At 47.4% G+C, this 22,570-nt stretch overlaps 1 protein-coding gene across 4 annotated transcripts; it reads left to right on the forward strand.

The window, feature by feature from the left end:
- The first annotated feature begins 2,347 nt into the window (after window positions 1-2,347).
- Window positions 2,348-21,048, forward strand: IFI35 (interferon induced protein 35). 4 transcript variants are annotated; one of them, XM_060282277.2, is made up of 10 exons: window positions 2,348-2,526; window positions 3,075-3,102; window positions 6,478-6,564; window positions 10,040-10,198; window positions 11,201-11,317; window positions 12,391-12,544; window positions 14,645-14,754; window positions 17,780-17,969; window positions 18,575-18,681; window positions 20,331-21,048. In XM_060282277.2, the coding sequence occupies exons 2-10, from the start codon at window positions 3,088-3,090 to the stop codon at window positions 20,538-20,540; spliced, it is 1,149 nt and encodes a 382-aa protein (XP_060138260.1). In that variant the 5' UTR covers window positions 2,348-2,526; window positions 3,075-3,087; the 3' UTR covers window positions 20,541-21,048. The 4 variants fall into 4 exon arrangements, with proteins under 4 accessions (XP_060138260.1, XP_060138259.1, XP_060138261.1 ...); XM_060282276.2 differs by having other exon boundaries at window positions 2,348-2,378; XM_060282278.2 differs by lacking the exon at window positions 6,478-6,564.
- The last annotated feature ends 1,522 nt before the right edge of the window (window positions 21,049-22,570 follow it).

Raw genomic sequence — 22,570 nt, forward strand, 5'->3', positions numbered from 1 at the left:
TCTGCCTGTAAATCTGTTTGGATTTTGAAGTGTTTGGGTTCTGTCTTCCCACCCAGAGTAGGATGAGGAGCTCACTGCGGTGGGTGCATTATAGCTGGTGTGACAGAAAAAGAGAAGGGGGATTCCTTGTGTATTGGGGTCTTCGTATCTGCTACCTTCAGATTTGAGGGTCTGTTAAGCATAGGCGAGGGGTACTCCCTCTGGTGCAGGACGTGTTCATCCTGGGGTGGTTTGTCCACCTTTGGTGCCCACCCTGCACTCCTCTCTCACCTGTGGCTCCTACCGGTAGAAGCTGCCAGCTTGCGACAGCAGCCACATCCCAGGAAACTGCTTCAACTGGCGGACTAAACCAGGATAGGGTAGTTGATGGGTCTCAAATCCTGGGTGAGTTAGGGATTTCCCCTGCATGTGCAGACAGACTCTGGAGGATTGGGTTAAGGTGGTTTCTGCACATGCTGCAGAGGGAAGTGAGGGCAGATGGGGCTTGCAAACCTCGGAAAGTAGTCCCAACTACGAGAAGGAAAACTGATCCTAAACCTCTGCTGCCTTGCGGGATATCCTCAGGGGAAGAAAAGGCTTAAGGAGTGGAGTCCCTAAGACTGTTGGCCACCTTCTGGTAACTGCAGCCTAGTTGGTGCCAAACGTACTGCTCTGATTTCCTTTGGACCACATCAGTGGTCTTGTCGTCTGGGCAGCCCAGGACCTCCAGACACACTGCCCAGTCTTGGGCCCCGGGGGGGGGGGGGAGGTCACTTCAGTGCTGCTAGTGCAGCCAAAACAATGTTGTTGGCAGCAGTTACCAGTTAAGGGTCTGCAGCAACAGTAGGTACTGTGATTCTTCAGCGGTTTGATTCCTGGAAGAGGAATTGTCTCTCAAGACAGATGGATGCCAACATGGAAGTGCAGAACAAATGGAAGCACTTGGGCAAATCTGTTGCTAACACCGTCAAGCTGCCCCTCTGAAATGCTGTCAGTGCACCTCTGAGCATGAGCAGAGTACAGCTGCACTCGAGTGAAGTAAGCTTGTCAATAGCCTATGAAAATAAGATGCGCACACACACTGCTAGTAAATACGTACCGTGTTTCACATATTATAAGACATGTCTTATATTTATTTTTTCCTCAAAAAAACACACTATGACTTATTTTCAAGGGATGTCTTATTTTTTTCCTCCTCCTGCCGCGGCCGGCATTGCTGCTGTGCCTATCACTATGTCTTATTTTCGGGGTATGGCTTATATTCCTTGAATGCTTAAAATCTTGCTATGGCTTATTTTATGGGTATGTCTTAAAATATGAGAAACAGGGGTAATTGCTTAGCTGTGGGGGCTCATTTTGTGGAGGAGGGCACTTTGCACATGTTCATTGCAGTGTGGGTTAAACCACTCAGCCTAGGGCTTGCTGATCAGAAGGTTGGCGGTTCGAATCCCTGTGATGGGGTGAGTTCCCGTTGCTTGGCCCCAGCTCCTGCCAACCTAGCAGTTCGAAAGCATGTCAAAATGCAAGTAGATAAATAGGGAAGGTAAACAGCATTTCCATGTGCTGCTATGGTTTGCCAGAAGCAGCTTTGTCATGCTGGCCACATGACCTGGAAGCTATACGCCGGCTCCCTCGGCCAATTATGCGAGATGAGCGCGCAACCCCAGAGTCGGTCACGACTGGACCTAATGGTCAGGGGTCCCTTTACCCTTTTTATGCTAAATTCCAATATTAGATATGCAATCTGCAGTCGTTCAGGCTATATGGCAGGGATAACAGGAAAAGCTTAAAGACAAGGCCATCCGTTATTCCAAAACAGGGGTAGGCAACCTCAGGCCCGTGGGCGGGATGCGGCCCAATTGCCTTCTCAATTCGGCCCATGGACGGTCCGGGAATCAGCGTGTTTTACATGAGTAGAACGTGTGTTTTTATTTTAAATGCATCTCTGGGTTATTTTGGGGGCATAGGAATTGGTTCATTATCTCCCCCCCCCCAAAAAAAAATATATATAGTCCGGCCCACCACATGGTCTGAGGGACGGTGGACCGGCCCACGGCTGAAAAAGGTTGCTGACCCCTGTTCCAAAACAATCTCTCCATTGAGATATCGGAAACTGGAAGGTTGCTCCTCGGAAATCCCAGATGAAACACACAAACTCTGGGGACCAAATAGATCCCCTTTTACCCCACAATTCTATGCTGAGATTCCTGCATGGCAAAGCGGGGTGGGTTTGAACTGGATTACCCGGGGGTCCCTTCCAGCGCCACAACGGCGCGCCCATCCTGCCTGGGGAGCAGACTTCACGCTTCGGGGCGGGGCTTGGTTTGGGGGAGGAGGCTTTTAACAGCTGGAAATCGAAAGTGGAAGCGACGCAACGAGGCAAGCAGCCGCTGGGAAAGGTAAGGTCGCTAGTTTGGGGGGGCTTGTAGGCCTGCTCTGGATCCGCTTCTGTCCCCAAACCGCAGCACCCGCTAACACCTGACCCGCTTTGCGCTCGGATGGAGGTGTCCGTGCCGCCTGCCTCTCGACACCGGACCGTAGGGCGAGGTCAGGATGAGTCCTCCTCCGTAGGGGCGGCGAGTTGGGGCGGGTCAGCAACCATTGCACCTTAAGCCTGGGGTTCGGTACAGTACCAGGCATTGTGAGTTCAGCAAGCAGGGGGGTCTCAAGGGCGTAGCCAAGGGGTGGGGCAGGGAGTGGCAGCTGCCCTCCCGAATCAATAAAAATACATGCCAAACTGAGGTTCTGCCCCACAACAAAAATCCTGGCTACTCCCATGGCGGGTCTGGACTTTTCCGGTGTCAAGTTTCTAGTCCATATGACCGAGGAAGAGAGGCATGGCAGCGTGCAGGGAAACGGAGGCGAGGAATGTGTCGCGAAACAAGGAATCTCTAGATAAAGGCGGCAGTTTTAGGGATCTAAGCTCTTCGTGCTGCTCTAGGGTATGTGAAGCAGAATAAATTATGCAAAGCAGATGCATATTTGCATAATAAAACCGAATTAGATTCTCTCCCACCCCGTCCGGGGTAGTATTTGGGTTACCTCTGTTTTGTATTAAAGTGCACTGCAAACTCAGCCCTTCCGTTTTCTTTCAGGTGTGTCAACAGGATGGATTCAGATGAGGTAAGCAGGCAATTGATAGACAACCAATAATCTGCCTCTGTGTTAGACCCAGAGGATGGATTTGGACTAAACAGTACATTTTTAAAGCAATATCACACCACTTTAATAATATTGGCTTCCCCCAAAGAATCTTGGGAACTGTAGTTTGCTAAGGGTGCTGCTGGAAGTTGTTTGGCACCCCTTATTCCTCTCACAGAACTACAGTTCCCAGAATGATTTAACAATCAATCCCACTTCCAAGGGAACTCTGGATATCGAAGCTTTGTAATAGAGGGGTCTACTTGCGGCTCTCAGCACCCTTAACAAACTACAGTTCCCAGGATTCTTTAAACCATGAAGGTTTAAAGTGGGGTTGTTGTTTTTTGAATTTCGTAAAACATATAGGCCGTTTGATTGTAAAAATAAATAAATCTCAAAGTGGTTTTCAAAAAGATAAAAACAAAGAAATCAAGGAAAAAAATACAATTAAAAAATTAAAATAGTAAAACAGATTAAAACTTACACCAGCATTCTTTAGCCTCTGGATCAGCTTGCTACAGTACTTTAAATGTAGTGCTACGAGCCCAGAATCTGCTAGGCTCTTGAGCTATTCGCAGTAAAACATCAAGTATTTCTGACGCAGTTGTTTTAAGAACACCAGCAACAAAATGACCCCCTTAAATTATTCTGCTGAAATTATGAACACTAAATGTAATCAGGACTGGGTTTTCATGGGGATAGACTTCACCTGCCCTTTCTCAAGACCCCTAAACTAGTGGCATTTCCACCTTTGGTGGTGGCACATGGACACGAGTTAATTTTACGTTGCGTGAAGAAGAAGATACCCACCCTCTGCTTACTGACCACTGATTTCCTTGGATTCCTTGCAGGGCTGCATGTTATGTTAATTAGTCCCACTGGTTCCCTTGCTCTGGTGCAAAAGTCACATCCATATTTATATTTAACTTGCCCGTCTGGGGCTATCAGCAACTATCCGGTCCTTCAAAACCCTTTGGACTGGCAGCTGAGAGCCTCCCAGTTAACCTTAAAAAGGTAAAGGTAAAGGACCCCTGACAGTTAAGTCCAGTCGCAGACAACTCTGGGGTTGCGGCGCTCATCTCGCTTTACTGGCCGTGGGAGCCGACGTTTGTCCACAGACAGTTTTCCCGGGTCATGTGGCCAGTATGACTAAGCTGCTTCTGGCGAAACCAGAGCAGCGCATGGAAATGCCGTTTACCTTCCCGCTGGAGCGGTCCCTATTTATCTACTTGCACTTTGACATGCTTTCGAACTGCTAGGTGGGCAGGAGCAGGCACCGAGCTCACCCTGTCACGGGGATTTGAACCGACGACCTTCCGATCAACAAGTCCAAGAGGCTCAGTGGTTTAGACCACAACGCCACCCACGCCCCCAGTTAACCTTACTTAGTACTAATAGGCTTTTAATGAGGGTGAAAGAGGAGAGCGCAAAATATGGTCTGAAGCTCAACATCAAAAAAACCAAGATCATGGCCACTGGTCCCATCACCTCCTGGCAAATAGAAGGGGAAGAAATGGAGGCAGTGAGAGATTTTACTTTCTTGGGCTCCTTGATCACTGCAGATGGTGACAGCAGTCACGAAATTAAAAGACGCCTGCTTCTTGGGAGAAAAGCAATGACAAACCTAGACAGCATCTTAAAAAGCAGAGACATCACCTTGCCGACAAAGGTCCGTATAGTTAAAGCTATGGTTTTCCCAGTAGTGATGTATGGAAGTGAGAGCTGGACCATAAAGAAGGCTGATCGCCGAAGAATTGATGCTTTTGAATTATGGTGCTGGAGGAGACTCTTGAGAGTCCCATGGACTGCTAGAAGATCAAACCTATCCATTCTTAAGGAAATCAGCCCTGAGTGCTCCCTGGAAGGACAGATCGTGAAGCTGAGGCTCCAATACTTTGGCCACCTCATGAGAAGAGAAGAATCCTTGGAAAAGACCCTGATGTTGGGAAAGATTGAGGGCACTAGGAGAAGGGGACGACAGAGGATGAGATGGTTGGACAGTGTTCTCGAAGCTACGAACATGAGTTTGACCAAACTACGGGAGGCAAGACAGGAGTGCCTGGCGTGCTATGGTCCATGGGGTCACGAAGAGTCGGACACGACTAAACGACTAAACAACAACAACAGTACTAATAGGGGGTGACACTGTTTGCTGTCCACTGAGCTTGTCTTTGGATGAATCCCACAGGGGGATCCTGCAACTCCCTTAGCTTGCTTTGCTTGCCTCTATCCCCTGCTCCATGGTTAAGCCACTGTTGCTGTGTGATCTCTAGAGAATAGATCCTTTTGCATATCAACACCATATGCCTCTCTGCTAAACATGTTTGTTGCGTCTTCATTCAGAGTGTTACGAGAATCCTCGATTTGAGAGTGCTGCTTTCAAATATGCAAGTCGCCGCCTCACACGGCAGTTTGGACAGCTCTCTGCATTTACTTCAATAAGTTGATAGATTTACCAAGTGATCAATAGTTAGTCCCCTTCTCAAATTGGCCAGGATGTATAAAAAGAACTCGAACGTTTGCTGGAGATGCAAAACAGGGCTAGGTACCTTCCTGCACATGTAGTGGGGCTGCATGAAGATACGAGAATTCTGGGACATAATATATAACAAACTCAAAAAGATATTTAAATTCTCCTTCACAAAAACCCCAGAAGTCTTCCTGTTAGGCATTATGTCCTCCAGGAATAATAATAATAATAATAATAATAATAATAATAATAATAATAAACAACTTAGAACCTTTTTTATGTACGCAACCACGGTGGCCAGAATTTCAATAGCAAAAAAAATGGAAAGGTGACTCAATCCCCACAAAAATTGACTGGCAGGTGAAGATGATAGAATATTTAGAACTTGTGAAAATGACTGGGAGATTAAGAGGAAACTCAAACCAGAAAGTGAGTAAAGATTGGACAATATTCAAAGAATATCTTTTTTTAAAAAAAAAGTATTGTGATAATGCAAATCTCCTGACAGGCCTGGATTGAATCTTGAATAATAAAGAAATTATAAAAGCAAAAAACTCCTTTTGATAAAAAATAAGGAAGTGCGACTAGACCCATAATGTGTGAAAAGTACAATCAAAAGTGTGTGTGATGTCAAATGATATGTTGTTAGTTAGTGTTTAGTTGTTATGGGGGTATGGTATTGGTTTGTTTGTGTTGTTTTTTATGTAGTATGTAAATTGTTCTGCAATAAAGCTTTAATAGAAATTAAAGAAATAGTTAATCCCCTTCTCCTCTCCCCCACCCTCCCACCATGTCCCATAAGTTTTTGAACTCACCTCCACGCTTCTGCTGTGTGGAGGCAGGAGGCCCTGGGCTGTGAACGAACATCCTTTTGTTCTGTTCTTCAGGACTCCTTCATCTACCTGCCCAGTCCAAACAACTCAGAAAGTGAGTCTTGGGAGACAATGGCGACAGAACAAACCTTGAAGTGGAAGGTACTCCTCTTTGGGAACAGCAGTTGCCTCTCATGTCGAAAGCAAGATGTGTTGGGGATCGGAGGCTTTCCTCAAAGCTCTTTCCTTTATTTTTATTTTATTTTTAATTGCTTTTTTATTGAGTTTTAAACAGGGTGGGTAAAAAATCAATGATTTTTTAAAAAAAAATCTGATTTTTTAAAATTGGTTTTTTTATTTATTTAAATGGATTTTTAAAACAAAATCCTTTGGGAGGAAAAATCTTTCTAAAGATAGTTTTCTATTTAAGTTACATTCTACTCCAAAGGCATCAGGAAATAAGGATTTGTTTTAAGTCAGGCATAGGCAAACTCGGGCCTCCAGCTGTTTTGGGACTACAATTCCCATCATCCCTGACCACTGGTCCTGTTAGCTTGGGATGATGGGAGTTGTAGTCCCAAAACATCCGGAGGGCCTAGTTTGCCTATGCCTGTTTTAAGTTTTTCATGTGTGCTAATAAGTTTTTGTTTTTGTTTTAAATCGTTTAACCACATCAGTTAACAAACATGGATACGTATGCTATAATGTTATTGTTTTAGTTACCGTAAATTGTTTAAATTGTTATTAAGGAAGTGATTGTTTTTCTCCTTCCAAGAAAAGTTGTCCAAATATAAACAGTTAACTTAATTAAACCTCACAATAATTTCATAATTATATGTCTATGTATTTCTGATAGTATAACCAAATCAGTAATTTTTGATATAACTGTAAAAAACTGCTCTTAAAATTTATTATTCCAAAAATGAAAACTTCCTCTGGTTGTAAATATGCAAGAATGAGTCTTTCTGTTAAAAAAAAAGATTTAAATCAAGTCTCACTGACTAGTGATTGAATCAAATCCACCCTGGTTTTAAATTTATTGTTCATATACATATTCCATTCACTCTTTGACATATTGTGTACACATATATAAATCAAATAATAACAATTTTTATTCATAAGTGTCTTCCCACCACCTCAGTGCAGTTTCTTATATCTTCTCCTTTCCACTGTATTGTCTTTCCTTATTACCCTTCTATTACACAATATATCTTATCTATCTGTTCTTTACTTTGCAAAACTTAGTCGAAACATATCAAGGATTTTATTTGAGAACAATGCTTTCCCATATACAGTCATACCTTGACTTCCGAAGGTTTCGACTTACTAAGGTTTCGACTTCCGAAGTCGACAACCCTGGAAGTCTTTTTGCTGCGCACGCCAGGCATGCGCGAAATCGCGTTTTGCGCATGCGCTGACCGCACCCTTCAACATCCGAAAACCTCAACTTACGAAGACAGCCGTGGAACGGATCGTCTTCATAAGTCGAGGTACCACTGTAATCTTTTACACATTCCCACTCCTTTTAATTTTTTTTGGTTTGGCTGGTTTCTAATTGCCTCTTTGTCATTTTTGCTAATTCCGAATACTCGCACAATTTGATTTGCCGTTCTTCCTTTGTTGAGGTCCTATCCCCCTTCCAATTTCTAGCCATTAACATTCTTGCTGCTGTTGTAGCATATAGGAACGCCCTTTTTTAATCGCTTGAAAAATCAATTGTCCTCATGCCCAGGAGAAAGGCTTCAGGTTTCTTCTCAAATGTTCGTCGTAGACAGTGTTCCAGAAATTTTTAATTTTGTCACAACCCCACCACATGTGGTACATCGTTCCTTCCGCTTGATTACAACCCCAGCATACATTTGACTTTGATTAATATATTTTGGGCAATTTGCTGGGGGTTATGTACCACGTATATAGCATTTCCATGAAGTTTTCTTTTATTGTGTTGTTGCTGCTGTTTAGTCGTTTAGTTGTGTCTGACTCTTCGTGACCCCATGGACCAGAGCACGCCAGGCACTCCTGTCTTCCATTGCCTCCCACAGTTTGGTCAGACTCATGTTGGTGGCTTCAAGAACACTGTCCAACCATCTCGTCCTCTGTCATCCCTTTCTCCTTGTGCCTTCCATCTTTCCCAACATCAGGGTCTTTTCCAGGGAGACTTCTCTTCTCATGAGGTGGCCAAAGTATTGGAGCCTCAGCTTCAGGATCTGTCCTTCCAGTGAGCACTCAGGGCTGATTTCCTTAAGAATGGATAGGTTTGATCTTCTCACAGTCCATGGGACTCCCAAGAGTCTCCTCCAGCACCATAATTCAAAGGCATAAATTCTTCGGCGATCAGTCTTCTTTATGGTCCAGCTCTTATTGTGTAAAGGTAAAGGGACCCCTGACCATTAGGTCCAGTTGTGACCGACTCTGGGGTTGCTGCGCTCATCTCGCATTATTGGCCGAGGGAGCTGGCGTACAGCTTCCGGGTCATGTGGCCAGCATGAAAAAGCCGCTTCTGGCGAACCAGAACAGTGCACAGAAACGCCGTTTACCTTCCCACTGTAGCGGTACCTATTTATCTACTTGCACTTTGACGTGCCTTCGAACTGCTAGGTTGGCAGGAGCTGGGACTGAGCAATGGGAGCTCACCCCGTCACAGGGTTTTGAACCACCGACCTTCTGATCAGCAAGCTCTAGGCTCTGTGGTTTAACCCACAGCTCCACCTGCGTCCCGTAAATTTCAAATCTTCTTAACATCATCTTTCCCAATCCTTCATCTTTCCTTTAATCCTACATATGTGGGGCCTGGTTTGGAATGCTCTGTAGTGACTGCGCCCTGAACATGCCCGAGGGCACTTCATGTGCCCCAGAGTTGATTTCTAATATTCAAGCCATGTTCTTCTGAGCTTGCAGCCATACAGAATTCTGGCTCAAATTCAGCACTGTGCTAATCTCTTCACTAGAGGTGTAAATTTTCTGGAAATTTCGAGGCCATGAGGTGGGGCAACGTATTTACCTAGTGTCCCCCCCCCCAAAAAAAGAGGGGGATTAGCACTTTTAGCACTTTAAAAAGAGAAAGAAATACACACAGTACTTACTTTCAGGTCACACCTAGGATTATTTTACTGCTCTAACAGGATAAAATACAATATTCATAACTTAGGCATATAATATTGTACAATTCCATAGATTTAAAAAACTTCAATGGCAATTCTCTGTATGTTTACTCAGAAGCAAGATCCACTCTGTTTAGTGGGGATCACTTAGAGGTTAGCATGCTTAGGACTGTGTTCCCCAAAGTATAAGTACATTACTTTTCTGCAAGCAAAACTGTAAATAAATACCTGGCATTAGAGAGGCAGCTCCACCCTATGCTTCTTAAATATTTGTGTTTGCCACCTGAAAACCTGAAAGAAACAATAGATAACACAAACTTCGTAGTAGACGAAAGGAAACATATTATGTGGACATAAACTTTCCCATATAGTATTAAAGACCATCCTACTGATTGGATATTCTCAATTTCCCATTTTTCCCATTGGGAATTTTAAGAAAAAGTCATCAGGATAAAAAATACACACATTTTCTTTGGATTTGCCCTTTCCTGAATTTTATTCTTTCTGACCTTCACACGTCTGCTTGTCACCTTTAGGATATGTGCAAAGCATTGGAGATTGACCGATTTTCCTTGGAGGCTGGCAGAAAGGAGAGCGAACAGGAGGCATCTAAACTCGAGAGAGAAACTGAACTTCTGCGTAACAGACTCCAGGAACTTGAAGAAGAGTCTCGGCCCCAGAAAGCAAGTTTCCAGGTACAGACCTTTTAAGACCAGGGTTGAGTATATTCTTCTTTTAAAGTGGGGAAGGGGAAACTAGAGAGCCTCCAGTTGTTGTTGAACTACCCAGCAACAATTGCAGGGCTACAGATTCCTCAGCCCTGTTTTAAATAAAAATATTCATCAAGGTAACCCCAGTCCTCCACTGAGAGATGGTCAGTTATGCAGTCGTTCTGGTGAAACATAAGCACCCATTTTCTTATTTTGTATCCTTTTATTTTGCTTCTGCAAGTCATTGTGAAAGGTCGGGCGGGGAAATACGACCACAGCAAATCGTCCTCCGTGTTTTCCTGCATCTTTCTGATATTTCCCCAGGTGTGGCTGACGTATGTTCAGGCTTTTCTTGCAGTTGTGTGGGCCAAACACATGCTTCAAGGAAAGTTAGAGAGCTGAGGTTCTCGGAAAATTGGACTCTGGCACCCTACCCCCAGATTAACACATGTACATAATAATAAATTATGCAAACTGTGTAACTTATGTGATAAGCTTGTTGTTATTTGTTTGTCAGGGACGCGGGTGGGTGCTGTGGTCTAACCTCTTGCGCTTGCCGATTGGAAGGTCGGCGGTTCAAATCCCTGCGACGGGGTGAACTCCTGTTGCTCTGTCCCAGCTCCTGCCAATCTAGCAGTTCAAAATAACACCAGTGCAAGTAGATAAATAGGTACCGCTGCGGCGGGAAGCTAAACGGTGTTTCCGTGCGCTCTGGTTTCCGCCACGGTGTTCTGTTGCGCCAGAAGCGGTTTAGTCATGCTGGCCACATGACCCGGAAAGCTGTCTGTGGACAAAGCCTAGCTCCTTTGCCCTGAAAGCGAGATGAGCGCCACAACCGCATAGTCACCTTTGACTGGACTTAACCGACCAGGGGTCCTTTACCTTTTTACCTGTTTGTTTGCCATCATTGCATGGGTTTACAAGTAGTCTGCACTGGCGGGCATCCCTTGTGTTCCCTGTTGATGGATCACCATCTTTTCCCTGCAGAGAGAGAGTCAGTTGGCGCTGATGGAAAAACAGCAATTGCTACAAGAGAAACTGGCTCTGGAAAACGAATTGGAGCAGCTGGAAAGGTTTCAGGTTGCCCAAGAAGAGCGCCACAAGGTACTGGGTGTGGGGGAGCATGTGGCCTGGGGAAATAGACTAGTTTTCTCCGAACTCAGTGTAGGCAAGCTTGTGTCATTCCCTGAAGGATCCATTGAATCCCAGTCAGAATACCTCTTGAGGTTCCATCTGGAACGCAGGCTGAGACCCTACCTGCCTGCGGACTGTCTCGCCAGAGTGGTGCATGCTCTAGTTATCTCCTGCTTGGACTACTGCAATGTGCTCTACGTGAGGCTACCTTTGAAGGTGAGCCGGAAACTGCAGCTAATCCAGAATTCGGCAGCTAGACTGGTCACAGAGACTACATAACACCGGTCCTGAAAGACCTACATTGGCTCCCAGTATGTTTCTGAGCACAATTCAAAGTGTTGGTGCTGACCTTGAAAGCCCTAAACAGCCTCAGCCCAGTATACCGGAAGGAGCATCTCCACCCCCATCGTTCTGCCCGGACACTGCGGTCCAGCTCTGAGGGCCTTCTGGCAGTTCCCTCCCTGTGAGAAGTGAGCTTACAGGGAACCAGGCAGGGGGCCTTCTCGGTAGTGGCGCCCGCCCTGTGGAATGCCCTCCCATCAGATGTCAAGGAAATAAACAACTATCTGACTTTTAGAAGGCATCTGAGGCAGCCCTGTTTAGGGAAGTTTTTAATGTTTGATGTTATATCGTGTTTTTAATATTCTGTTGGGAGCTGCCCAGTGTGGCGGGGTAAGAATAATAATAATAATAATAATAATAATAATAATAATATCCCTATTATTCCTCTTTTCTGCCCTACAAACCAACTGAGACTGGTGGTGGTTGTTCAGTGGCAAGGCAAAATCTCTCTGCCTATGCACAGAAGTGCTCTGTCCTTTCCTTAACATTTTCCTTAAACTATCTGCTGGCTGAGTTCTACAATTACTTATTAATTTAAAAGTTTTAATCAGAAGAGGTAATATGAAATGCAAAACGCATGGGAGATACATCCAGTTGAAATTCTGACTCAAAATAGAGTTTGTTGTGGAGTGCGAAACCTGGCAGAAAAAAACCCATTCTCATATCAACCTTCTCTCTCCTGCCCCCTATCAACTCTATAGGTGCCAACCAACTTACCTGAACGGGCGATGGTGTTTAAAGGCCATGTGGAAGAGGCGAAGGAGGAGACATTGCCTAACCGTTTGACAGTCCGGCCACAGATCCGATACCCTGTGCCTGGGGGATCGGCCCTCATCACTTTTGAAAGCCATGAGGGTAGGAGCAGTTGTTCCGGATTGAAATTCTGACCCCGGAAAGATGCCACAGGGGTGGCCCCAAGTTGGGGGACCTAAGAGCAGGCAGATGCAGACAATTGGGAGCATCTTGTCCCAGGGACATTTTTGGGTCACTCTGTGTGTGCACGATCGTGCACCTTTCGGACACGCATTAATCGGTCGCTGCCTGTACACACGCTGCAATTGATGGCCATGACTAGCTTACATCCATTAATTGTAATGGATCTACTCTGAGTAATAGTGAGTTGAATACAACCCGAAGGCTACTTGGGGGTGATTTCAACCAGCCCCTTGCCAGCAGTAGGAATTCTGTATAAAGTCCCAGCCACTTCTATCTCTAGTGATGGGACTTGCTCTTCAGCTATAGGGAAGTTACCTTAAGAGATTAAAGGTAAAGGTTCCCCTGACCATCAGGTCCAGTCGTGTCTGACTCTGGGGTTGCGGTGCTCATCTCGCTCTGTAGGCCGAGGGAGCCGGCGTTTGTCCGCAGACAGCTTCCGAGTCATGTGGCCAGCATGACAAAGCTGCTTCTGGCGAACCAGAGCAGCACACGGAAACGCCGTTTACCTTCCCGCTGGAGCGGTCCCTATTTATCTACTTGCACTTTGATGTGCTTTCGAACTGCTAGGTTGGCAGGAGCTGGGACCAAGCAACAGGAGCTCACCCCGTCACAGGGATTCAAACCGCCGACCTTCTGATCAGCAAGCCCTAGACTCTGTGGTTTAACCCACAGCGCCACCTGAGTCCCACCTTAAGAGATTACCCAGCTACAATTCCTGGTTTCTCAATCTAATTCACCCCTCTGTTGATGAAGGTTCCATAGTTCTTGCCCAACCCTTTCAAGCAATGTTGTCGTTGGCCTCCGCCTGTGTCAAAGACAATGGAGTGCAGCTCTTGGCATGAAATCAAACTGCTGTGCGAACAGCACTGAGGTGACCTCTTGTGGGCAGTGTGTATGGAAACCCTGGTTGTCCCAGATGACAAGACCCCCCTCTCGGCCTTGCTGGTGTGGTCCAAAGGAATAATAATAATAATTTTATTACTTATACCCCTCCCATCTGGTTGAGATTCCCCGGCCACTCTGGCCAGCTTACAGAATACAGTGGTACCTCAGTTTTCGAACGCAAACCGTTCCGGAAGACGACAGAGTTCTGAAACGTTCAAAAACCGAAAACTCGACAGTCGACAGCTAGGCCTTAGGATCTTGCACTCAGAGGAAGCCGTGTTTCATGTTTGACTTCCAAGGCATGTTCGAAAACCGAAGCATTTACTTCTGGGGTTACGGCATTCAAAAACCGAAATGTACGTCAACGGAAACGTTTGAAAACCGAGGTACCATTGTATGTAAAACACAATAAAACATCAAACAGTAAAAGCTTCCCGATACACGGCTGTCTTCTTAAAGTTCTATAGCTTTACATCTGAAGGAAAGCAGAGCAAGACATTTGTCACCAGCTTGGCTGTGGGAGTTGCCAGAAGGAGGCATACAAGGAGCCATCCAACTGTCTTAGGGTTTCCAGTCTGGATTTGTGTTGAGTTTACTGCTTAGCCTTTTCTTCTCCTGGAGATATCCTGCAATGCAGCAGAGATTTCGCATCTGAGTTTTCCTTCTCCCAGATGGGCTACCTTCCCAGGCTGACGAGCCCCCCACCTGCCCCTCACTTCCCTCTATAGCACATGCAAATAATGCTTTCTTCACCTCTGGACCCACTATTGGTCTTGTCCACTCAATCTGGCAGAGCCCGTCTTTGAATGCAGGGGAAGTCCCTAAGTCACCGAGGGTTTGAGACCCATCGACTACCCTTGACTGGTTTAACCAGCTAGTCAAAGCCATTCCTGGGGTGCAGAGTAGGGACCGAAGGTGGACAAGCTACCCCAGAAGGAGCACTTGCCTCTCCCCTAACACTCCACACACCCCTCAATGCAATCACACATAAACCCCCAAAAAGCATCTTGTTTCCATCTTAAAGGAGGGTGGGAACTAATTCTGGGTTGCTGAACGGACAGATAGGAAAGCATATGGATGGAAGGAGATAGTTTGGGTTCAATTGACCTCTTTTTTTCCACTCCTCCCCATCAGTTGCCTCCAGGATCATTGAAATGGAGCAGCATCAGGTTCAACTGGATGAATTCAGCTATGTGCATGTGAAGGCTGAGGCGATGGTGTTACTCTTGCCCTCATCCTTGGAGGTGGGTTCCGCACCTGTAAAATTGGACCCACAATACAGATCTGGTGCATCCAAACCTTGGGGTGATTGGGGGTAACTGTTTGTAATTGGGAATGTTTGAAACATCTGGGCTGGAACGGGAAAGTTCGGATTCTTTATCGAATCTTAATGTAACTGTAACTAGAAACCTGTTCTTGGTTTTATTAACATTACATTGGACGCTCGGCTTCTTACCTTCCAAGTTCCGGACTGCAGAATCTGGGACCGGCAGCCATTTGACACCGGAAGTTGCGCCGATGTAACTTCCGGGGTCGCTTTGCCCTTCTATGGGCACCCAAAATGGCCGCCGGCGGCGGCTTCGAAAATTGCTTGTGCGCATGTCAGGAAGTGCTCCGACGCAACTTCCGGTGTCGCTCCGCCCATCTATGGGCACCAAAATGGCCGCCGCCAACACGTCTATGCACTTCCGGACATGCGTACATGCAGCTTTTGAAGCTGGCGGTGGCCATTTTTGGTGCCCATAGAAGGGCAAATCGGAAAGAAAAAAAGAAGGCCGCCGGCAGGAGAAAGTAACGGAGAAAAACGGGAGACGAAGTGATACGGGGGACCACCGGGAAAAGGTAAGTAAAAAGGGCGTTTTCCCGGGGAAAACGGGAGACTTGGCAGCTATGCTCGGCTTGCGAACGTGATCCGTGCGGGAGGCACGTTCGCAACCCGCAGCGTTTGCAACTTGCGATTTGGTGCTTCTGCGCATGCACAAAGTGCGATTTAGCGCTTCTGCGCATTCGCGCGCGCCAAAACCCGGAAGTAACCCTTTCCGGTACTTCTGGGTTCGGCGCGGAGCGCAACCCAGAAAAACACAACCTGGAGCAGCTGTAACCCGAGGTATGACTGTATTTAAAAAAATGAAAGCTAACATTCCCAGGAAGTTGAATGCTGCTCTGGGTACCACACTCAGCACATTTTCTGCACCTCTGCAGTACATGCAGTTAGGCTACAATCCAAATACATTCATAATCCAAATACATACAATATATAAAAGACTAGATAGCCACCACTGAGTCAATCAGGCAACTTTAGCTTTAGCTTTAAATATTTATTCCAGAAAACAGACCACAGGTCAGGCCTACTGGTCTCAGCAACTCTTTCTGGGAGGCCTTGCCCCGATGAAGCAGCTAGGAGGACTGAAGGTCCCCGTCTTCCTGGTATCCACTAAGATTTCTCCTCTCCAGGGTCTTTCCAATGAAAATAATAATAATAGAAAAATTATTCTTTATATCCCGCCCATCTGGCTGGGTTTCCCCAGCCACTCTGGGTGACTCCCAACAGAATATTAAAAACACGATATAACATCAAACATTAAAAACTTCCCTAAACAGGGCTACCTCAGATGTCTTCTAAAAGTCAGATAGTTGTTTATTTCCTTGACATCTGTTGGGAGGGTGTTCCACAGGGCGGGCGCCACTACCGAGAAGGCCCTCTGCCTGTTTCCCTGTAGCTTCACTTCTTGCAGTGAGGGAACCGCCAGAAGGCCCTCGGCGCTGGACCTCAGTGTCCGGGCAGAACGATGGGGGTGGAGACGCTCCTTCAGGTATACTGGGCCGAGGCCTTTAGGGCTTTCAAGGTCAGCGTCAACACTTTGAATTGTGCTCGGAAACGTACTGGGAGCCAATGCAGGTCTTTCAGGACCTGTGTTATATGCTGTGTCAGACTGCGTTTGTACACAACGACCCTCTGCTCTGGCTGTTTCGTTTCTCTGCGAGTTCTAGGAGACCAGGGGAGAGAGGAACTGGCCGCAGCAGGAGGGGGAGACTCCCTGGATTCTTCAGCCGCCTGCCTCTAGGCCGGCCTCCTCTCCAGCCTCTGCTTCTGCCTCTGAGTTAGAACTGCTCTGCCACAACTACTTCTAGCTCACTAGGCGGTTGGAGGATGGATGGTGGCTAACAAATTGAGATTGAATCCTGACAAGACAGAAGTACTGTTTGTGGGGGACAGGAGGCGAGCAGGTGTGGAGGACTCCCTGGTCCTGAATGGGGTAACTGTGCCCCTGAAGGACCAGGTGCGCAGCCTGGGAGTCATTCTGCACTCACAGCTGTCCATGGAGGCGCAGGTCAATTCTGTGTCCAGGGCAGCTGTCTATCAGCTCCATCTGGTACGCAGGCTGAGACCCTACCTGCCCGCGGACTGTCTCGCCAGAGTGGTGCATGCTCTAGTTATCTCTCGCTTGGACTACTGCAATGCGCTCTATGTGGGGCTACCTTTGAAGGTGACCCAGAAACTACAACTAATCCAGAATGCGGCAGCTAGATTGGTGACTGGGAGCGGCTGCCGAGACCACATAACACCGGTCCTGAACGACCTACATTGGCTCCCAGTACGTTTCCGAGCACAATTCAAAGTGTTGGTGCTGACCTTTAAATCCCTAAACGGCCTTGGTCCAGTATACCTGAAGGAGCGTCTCCACCCCCACCATTCTGCCCGGACACTGAGATCCAGCGCCGAGGGCCTTCTGGCGGTTCCCTCGCTACGAGAAGCCAAGTTACAGGGAACCAGGCAGAGGGCCTTCTCGGTAGTGGCACCCACCCTGTGGAATACCCTCCCACCAGAGGTCAAAGAGAACAACAATTACCAGACCTTTAGAAGGCATCTTAAGGCAGCCCTGTTTAGGGAAGCTTTTAATGTTTGATGGATTTCTGTATTTTAATATTTTGTTGGAAGCCGCCCAGAGTGGCTGGGGGAACCTGGCCAGATGGGCGGGGTATAAATAATAAATGATGATGATGATTAAACCTGATTACCTCTCCTGCTGCTGCCGTCTCCTCCTCCTAGTCCACTTCCTCTTCTCCTCCTGACCCCTCATCCTTGCTTTGCTCTGAGCCTTCTTCCCCTGGGGGTTCCCAGCTGGTGCCTCCCCTCCAGCCAGACTGTGACCACACTACTGTTGGAGGCGGGTTGTGTGGAGGGAGGTGGCTTGCACCCATCCCCACACTCTCTTCTAGTTCTAGTTTCCTAAGACCTCTTGCCCATCCCATCTCCCTGCCGCGCAGATCTCCCTGGAAGAGAGTCCACGGCGGGTCCTGCTGTCTGGCATCGTGGCCTCCTCTCTGCCTGAGGACCGGCTGCTGGAGAAGCTGGAGTTGTTTTTCAGCAAGCGGCAGAACATGGGAGGCGAGGTGGTCAGCGTGGAGCGGCTGAGGGACTCTGGCCACGTGGTGCTGACGTTTATGGATGATGGAGGTACGAGGAGGCAGGGGCAGCGGCAGTGAGAGGGGGTTGCAGGTGGCTTGCTTACCTCAAGAATCAGTGAATTGTTTTTGTCGCAAGAGAGGTGATCATCCTGATTTGTTGTCAACCAAAATTGCCATATTTTTGTTTGAGCTGCCATTCATTTCACAGCCAGGGTGTGTGTAAGCCCGTCATTTGATTTCCCTGTGAATGGGCTCGTTTTCTCCCACCCCACAATATATGACGATCTTCATTCGGAATAAATTTTGTGCTAGGTGCTGTACAGAATACAAGAGTCCCTTCTGCCAAATGACAACTACAGTAGAACCTTGGTTCTCGAATGGCTTAGTTGACAAACAAATCGGAACCCAAATGCCGCAAACCAAGTGTTCCGGTTTGCGAACCTTTTTCGGAAGCCAAACGTCCGGTGCTGCTGTCGGCTATTGTTTCCGGGGCGCCTGCACCCATTGGAAGCCGGGCCTTGGTTTTCGAACGTTTCGGAAAGTCAAATGGACTTCCAGAACGGATTCCGTTCAAGAACCATGGTACCCCTGTATTACGCTTTGGGTAGTTAGAGCTGCACCGTTTTTTAAAAGCAGCCTCTCCCCCTTCTACAGTGGCCGAGCGGCTTATCGAAATAGGTCAGTACCAAGTGCCCATCGGAGAGGAGATTCACACAGTCAAGCTGTCGCACTGTCTTGGCGGGGAAATCGCAGAGCTGCAGGTGAGGGGAAACGAAGGCTATGTGGCCATGTGCATTGCTTCAGAATGTGGTAAGCTGGGTCAGGGCCTGCAGGATCCCAAGAGGCGATGGTGGAGAAGCAGCTGCGGCTTCTCAATTCTCCCTGAAGCTGCAATCGCACAACCTCACTTCAACAAGGCTTCAGGGGGGTGATGTGGCACCTCCCTGTTTCTCCTCAGACGGCGAAACGGGGTGGGCAGTCCCAAAGGTCCTCCTACTCAATGGCGTCCTGGCCAACTGCCCCAAGGCTCTACTACCGTGGCACCGCTAACCTCAGGAAACCAAATCATGCAGCTATCCAAAAGCAGATGCATGTTGGTTTCCTGGACCGTAATGTTGTTCGTTGCTGCTGCTGCTGCTGGTGTTGATGTTTGCATTTATCAAAAGCCACCAGGACTCCTCAGCTCTGGCATCATCATTCATTGTGTGCTAGGGATTTCCCCTGCCTGCAAAGACAGGCTCCGGCAGATTGAGCGGACGATGCAAATAGTCTGGGATTTAACCAGCGCAGTCTGCTACATCGGCAAAATTCTGAATTTCACTTCTAACCCTAAATAATAATAATAATAATAATAATAATAATAATAATAATAATAATAATAATAATTTATTATTTATACCCCACCCATCTGGCTGGGTTTCCCCAGCCACTCTGGGCGGCTTCCAACAGAAAAATAAAACACAGTAATCTATTAAACATTAAAAGCCTCCCTGAACAGGGCTGCCTTCAGATGTCTTCTAAAAGTCTGGTAGTTGTTTTCCTCTTTGACATCTGGTGGGAGGGCGTTCCACAGGGCAGGCGCCACCACCGAGAAGGCCCTCTGCCTAGTTCCCTGCAACTTGGCTTCTTGCAACGAGGGAACCGCCAGAAGGCCCTTGGTGCTGGACCTCAGAATGATGGAGGTGGAGACGCTCCTTCAGGTATACTGGACCGAGGCCATTTAGAGCTTTAAAGGTCAGCACCAACACTTTGAATTGTGCTCGGAAACGTACTGGGAGCCAATGTAGATCTTTCAAGACCGGTGTTATGTGATCTCGGCGGTCGCTCCCAGTCACCATTCTAGCTGCCGCATTCTGGATTAGTTGTAGTTTCCGAGTCACCTTCAAAGGTAGCCCCACGTAGAGCGCATTGCAGTAGTCCAAGCAGGAGATAACTAGAGCATGCACCACTCTTGCTAGACAGTCTGCAGGCAGGTCCAATGATCAAGAAGATGGTTTCAGCACATGACATACCTAGGAAGGTAGCCCATCTCGGAGAAAGCTCTGATCCTCAACCTCCACTGCCTTGCAGGGTATCTTTGGGAGAAGTAAAAGGCCAAGGAGTGGAGTCCCTAAGACAGTTGGGTGGCCTGTTGTACGCCTCCTTCCGGCAACTTCTGCTGCCAAGCTGGTGCCAGGCGTATTGCTCTGCTTTCCTTTGGACCCCATCAGTGAGGCCGAAAGGGGGGAGGCCTTGTCATTCGGGCAGCCCAGGACCTCCGTGCACACTGCCCAGGCTTGCACCCCAGGGAGGTCACTTCATTGCTGCTAACACAGCGGTTCCACTTCACCCCCGGAGACGTGCTTCTTTGTCTCCCGAGGCAGATGGACGCCGACAACAAAATCCTCTTTTTCTTTTCTCCCCATTTCAGTTACGTCCTTCGGTCTGCCCTAGGACTGTCCTGCTGTCGGGGATTCCAGACGTCCTGGATGAGGAATTGATGCGCGAAGCCCTGGAGATTCATTTCCAGAAGCCCAGCAAGGGTGGGGGAGAGGTGGATGTTGTAGCTTACGTCCCGATTGGACAGTGTGCGGTAGCTGTCTTTGAAGGGGAGGAGGAGGAGGAGGAGGAGGAAGACTGAGAGGCAGAGCAAGTTTTCTTAAATTGATAGCAGTGCAATTGGCTGCTCAACTCCCATCAAGGAAAGATCCCGCCGAGAAGGATGCAAAGCTCTGAACATTTGGGGGAGGGGGAAGTTTTGATAGTCTGAATTAATGAATGGCTGCAAGGATGTGGAGACTCTTGGATAAATATCACTCAGGTATAAAAATGGAACGGATATCCTTGCGAGCGTAATCCTGTATTGTGAAGAACCAGAGGATGGAGTTCTTGTTTGGATTTTTAAAAAAGAGGCAATCCCTTGCACACAGTGACACCCCTTTTCTCTGACGTGTGAACTTTTATCCGCATTATTTGGTGCTTTGGTTTGTGGTTTTTCCTACTGCCTTGTCCCTGTTCAGTAATTCTGTCTCAAACGCTTGCAATTCGCCCAAAGTGAAGGAGAGACTCTCAGAAAAGCAGAATGAAGAGAACTGCGGAATCGCCCTCCTGCTGTTTGCAAATAATTAAATCATTTTGTGTGGCCATTACTAAGACAGCGTATTTTAAGCATCATCACTCCAGGCTTAAAAAGTAGTCTGAAAGATGGCTTAGCAAACACACATTATTAATGGAAGGGGGCCCTAAGTTTTGCAGGGAAGAAAAATGCTTGTGTGTGTTTGTCTTTCTGCAAACGTCGTCTGCAGCTACTCACAAACCAGCCCACAGAATATATTTCATTTATGTCCTGCCTTTCCTCAAGGATCTCATGGTTTCTTCCCCCATTTTCTTTATCTTCATGACACCCCTGTGAGGTAGGTCAGGCTGAGACGCAAGTAAGTTTTGTGGCTGAGTGGGGTTTTGAAGCAGTCTTTTCCCATGCCTAATTAATAATAATTCTATACAACCCTTCACCCAAGAAAGACAGGATGCTTTACAATATAAAAACACAAAAATGCGTATCATAGTAACAAACAATCCCCACACAGTTGAAAAGGCCATAGATTGTTTCATTAGCCAAAGGCCTGGGAGAAGTGTTTTTCCCTGGCAGCTAAAGATGTATGACGATGGCCCCTGGCGAGCCTCCTAGGGGAGAGCAATTCGCAAGTGAGGAGCCACCACAGAAAAGGCCCTGCTCTCGTGTTGCTGCTCTCCAGGCCGCTCGTCTAGGAAACTCACAAAGAATTAGTTCAGCAGGGCTGAAATGCATGCTGGGTATTTAAGCTACCCTTGCATCCACACCTGCAGGAGTGCTGCCAAGTCTCTTCCTTTCAGCCTGTTTAATCGTGACGAGAGAAGGTCCCAGGGTTGTTTTGAAGAGAAAATGGAGCGGGAGAGAACCACGTGCCACCTTGAGATCCTTGGAGGAAAGGCAGTATGTAAATTTATTTGTGATTCCACAACGGCTCCCCGCAAATTGCAGGATCTCGAGCATGAACAAAGTGCGTTTCAACTGCTGCATGAATACTGCTAGCTAGCCTCGTGCTTCTGAAAGGGCTTCCAGGGCACAAGTCGGTTTTGAGCGCTAGGAGCTTCTCTGGCGTGGGACGCAGGTGGCGTTATGGTCTAAACCACTGGGCTTGCCGATTGGAAGGTTGGCGGTTCGAATCCCCACGATGCAGTGAGCCAAGCCAGCAGTTCGCAAGCACGTCAAAGTGCAAGTAGATAAATAGGTACCGCTCTGGCAGGAAGGTAAACGGTGTTTCTGTGTGCGACTCTAGTTTTGCCAGAAGCTGTTTAGTCATGCTGGCCACATGACCCGGAAAAACTGCGGACAAATGTCGGTTCCCTTGGCCAGTAAAGCAAGATGAGTGTCGCAACCCGAGAGTCGTTCGCGACTGGACTTAACTGTCAGGGGTCCTTTAGCTTTAGCTGTGAACGAGGCTGCATCAGTTAAATTTTTTGCAAGATTGGACCAAACAGGTAGTCCGCCAGGAATTTCCCAAGGAGGGGCATGACCTCACACCCCTACACACACAATAACTTAACGAGGAGGTAAGTGACCTCTGTGCATGGTGGTTACATTGACTGACGGATCCTCCTTGGGTTCCTATGCTTCAGTGCTATCATGGA

This window comes from Zootoca vivipara, chromosome 12 (assembly GCF_965207765.1).
Source record: "Zootoca vivipara chromosome 12, rZooViv2.hap1.1, whole genome shotgun sequence".
Taxonomy (NCBI): Eukaryota; Metazoa; Chordata; class Lepidosauria; order Squamata; family Lacertidae; genus Zootoca; species Zootoca vivipara.

Excerpts from the sequence above, each read along its gene's own strand:
- IFI35 (XM_060282277.2), top strand. Across the intron at positions 6,565-10,039 it reads AACAAACCTTGAAGTGGAAG|GATATGTGCAAAGCATTGGA; the intron begins GTACTCCTCTTT and ends TGTCACCTTTAG. Across the intron at positions 18,682-20,330 it reads GGGAAATCGCAGAGCTGCAG|TTACGTCCTTCGGTCTGCCC; the intron begins GTGAGGGGAAAC and ends TCCCCATTTCAG.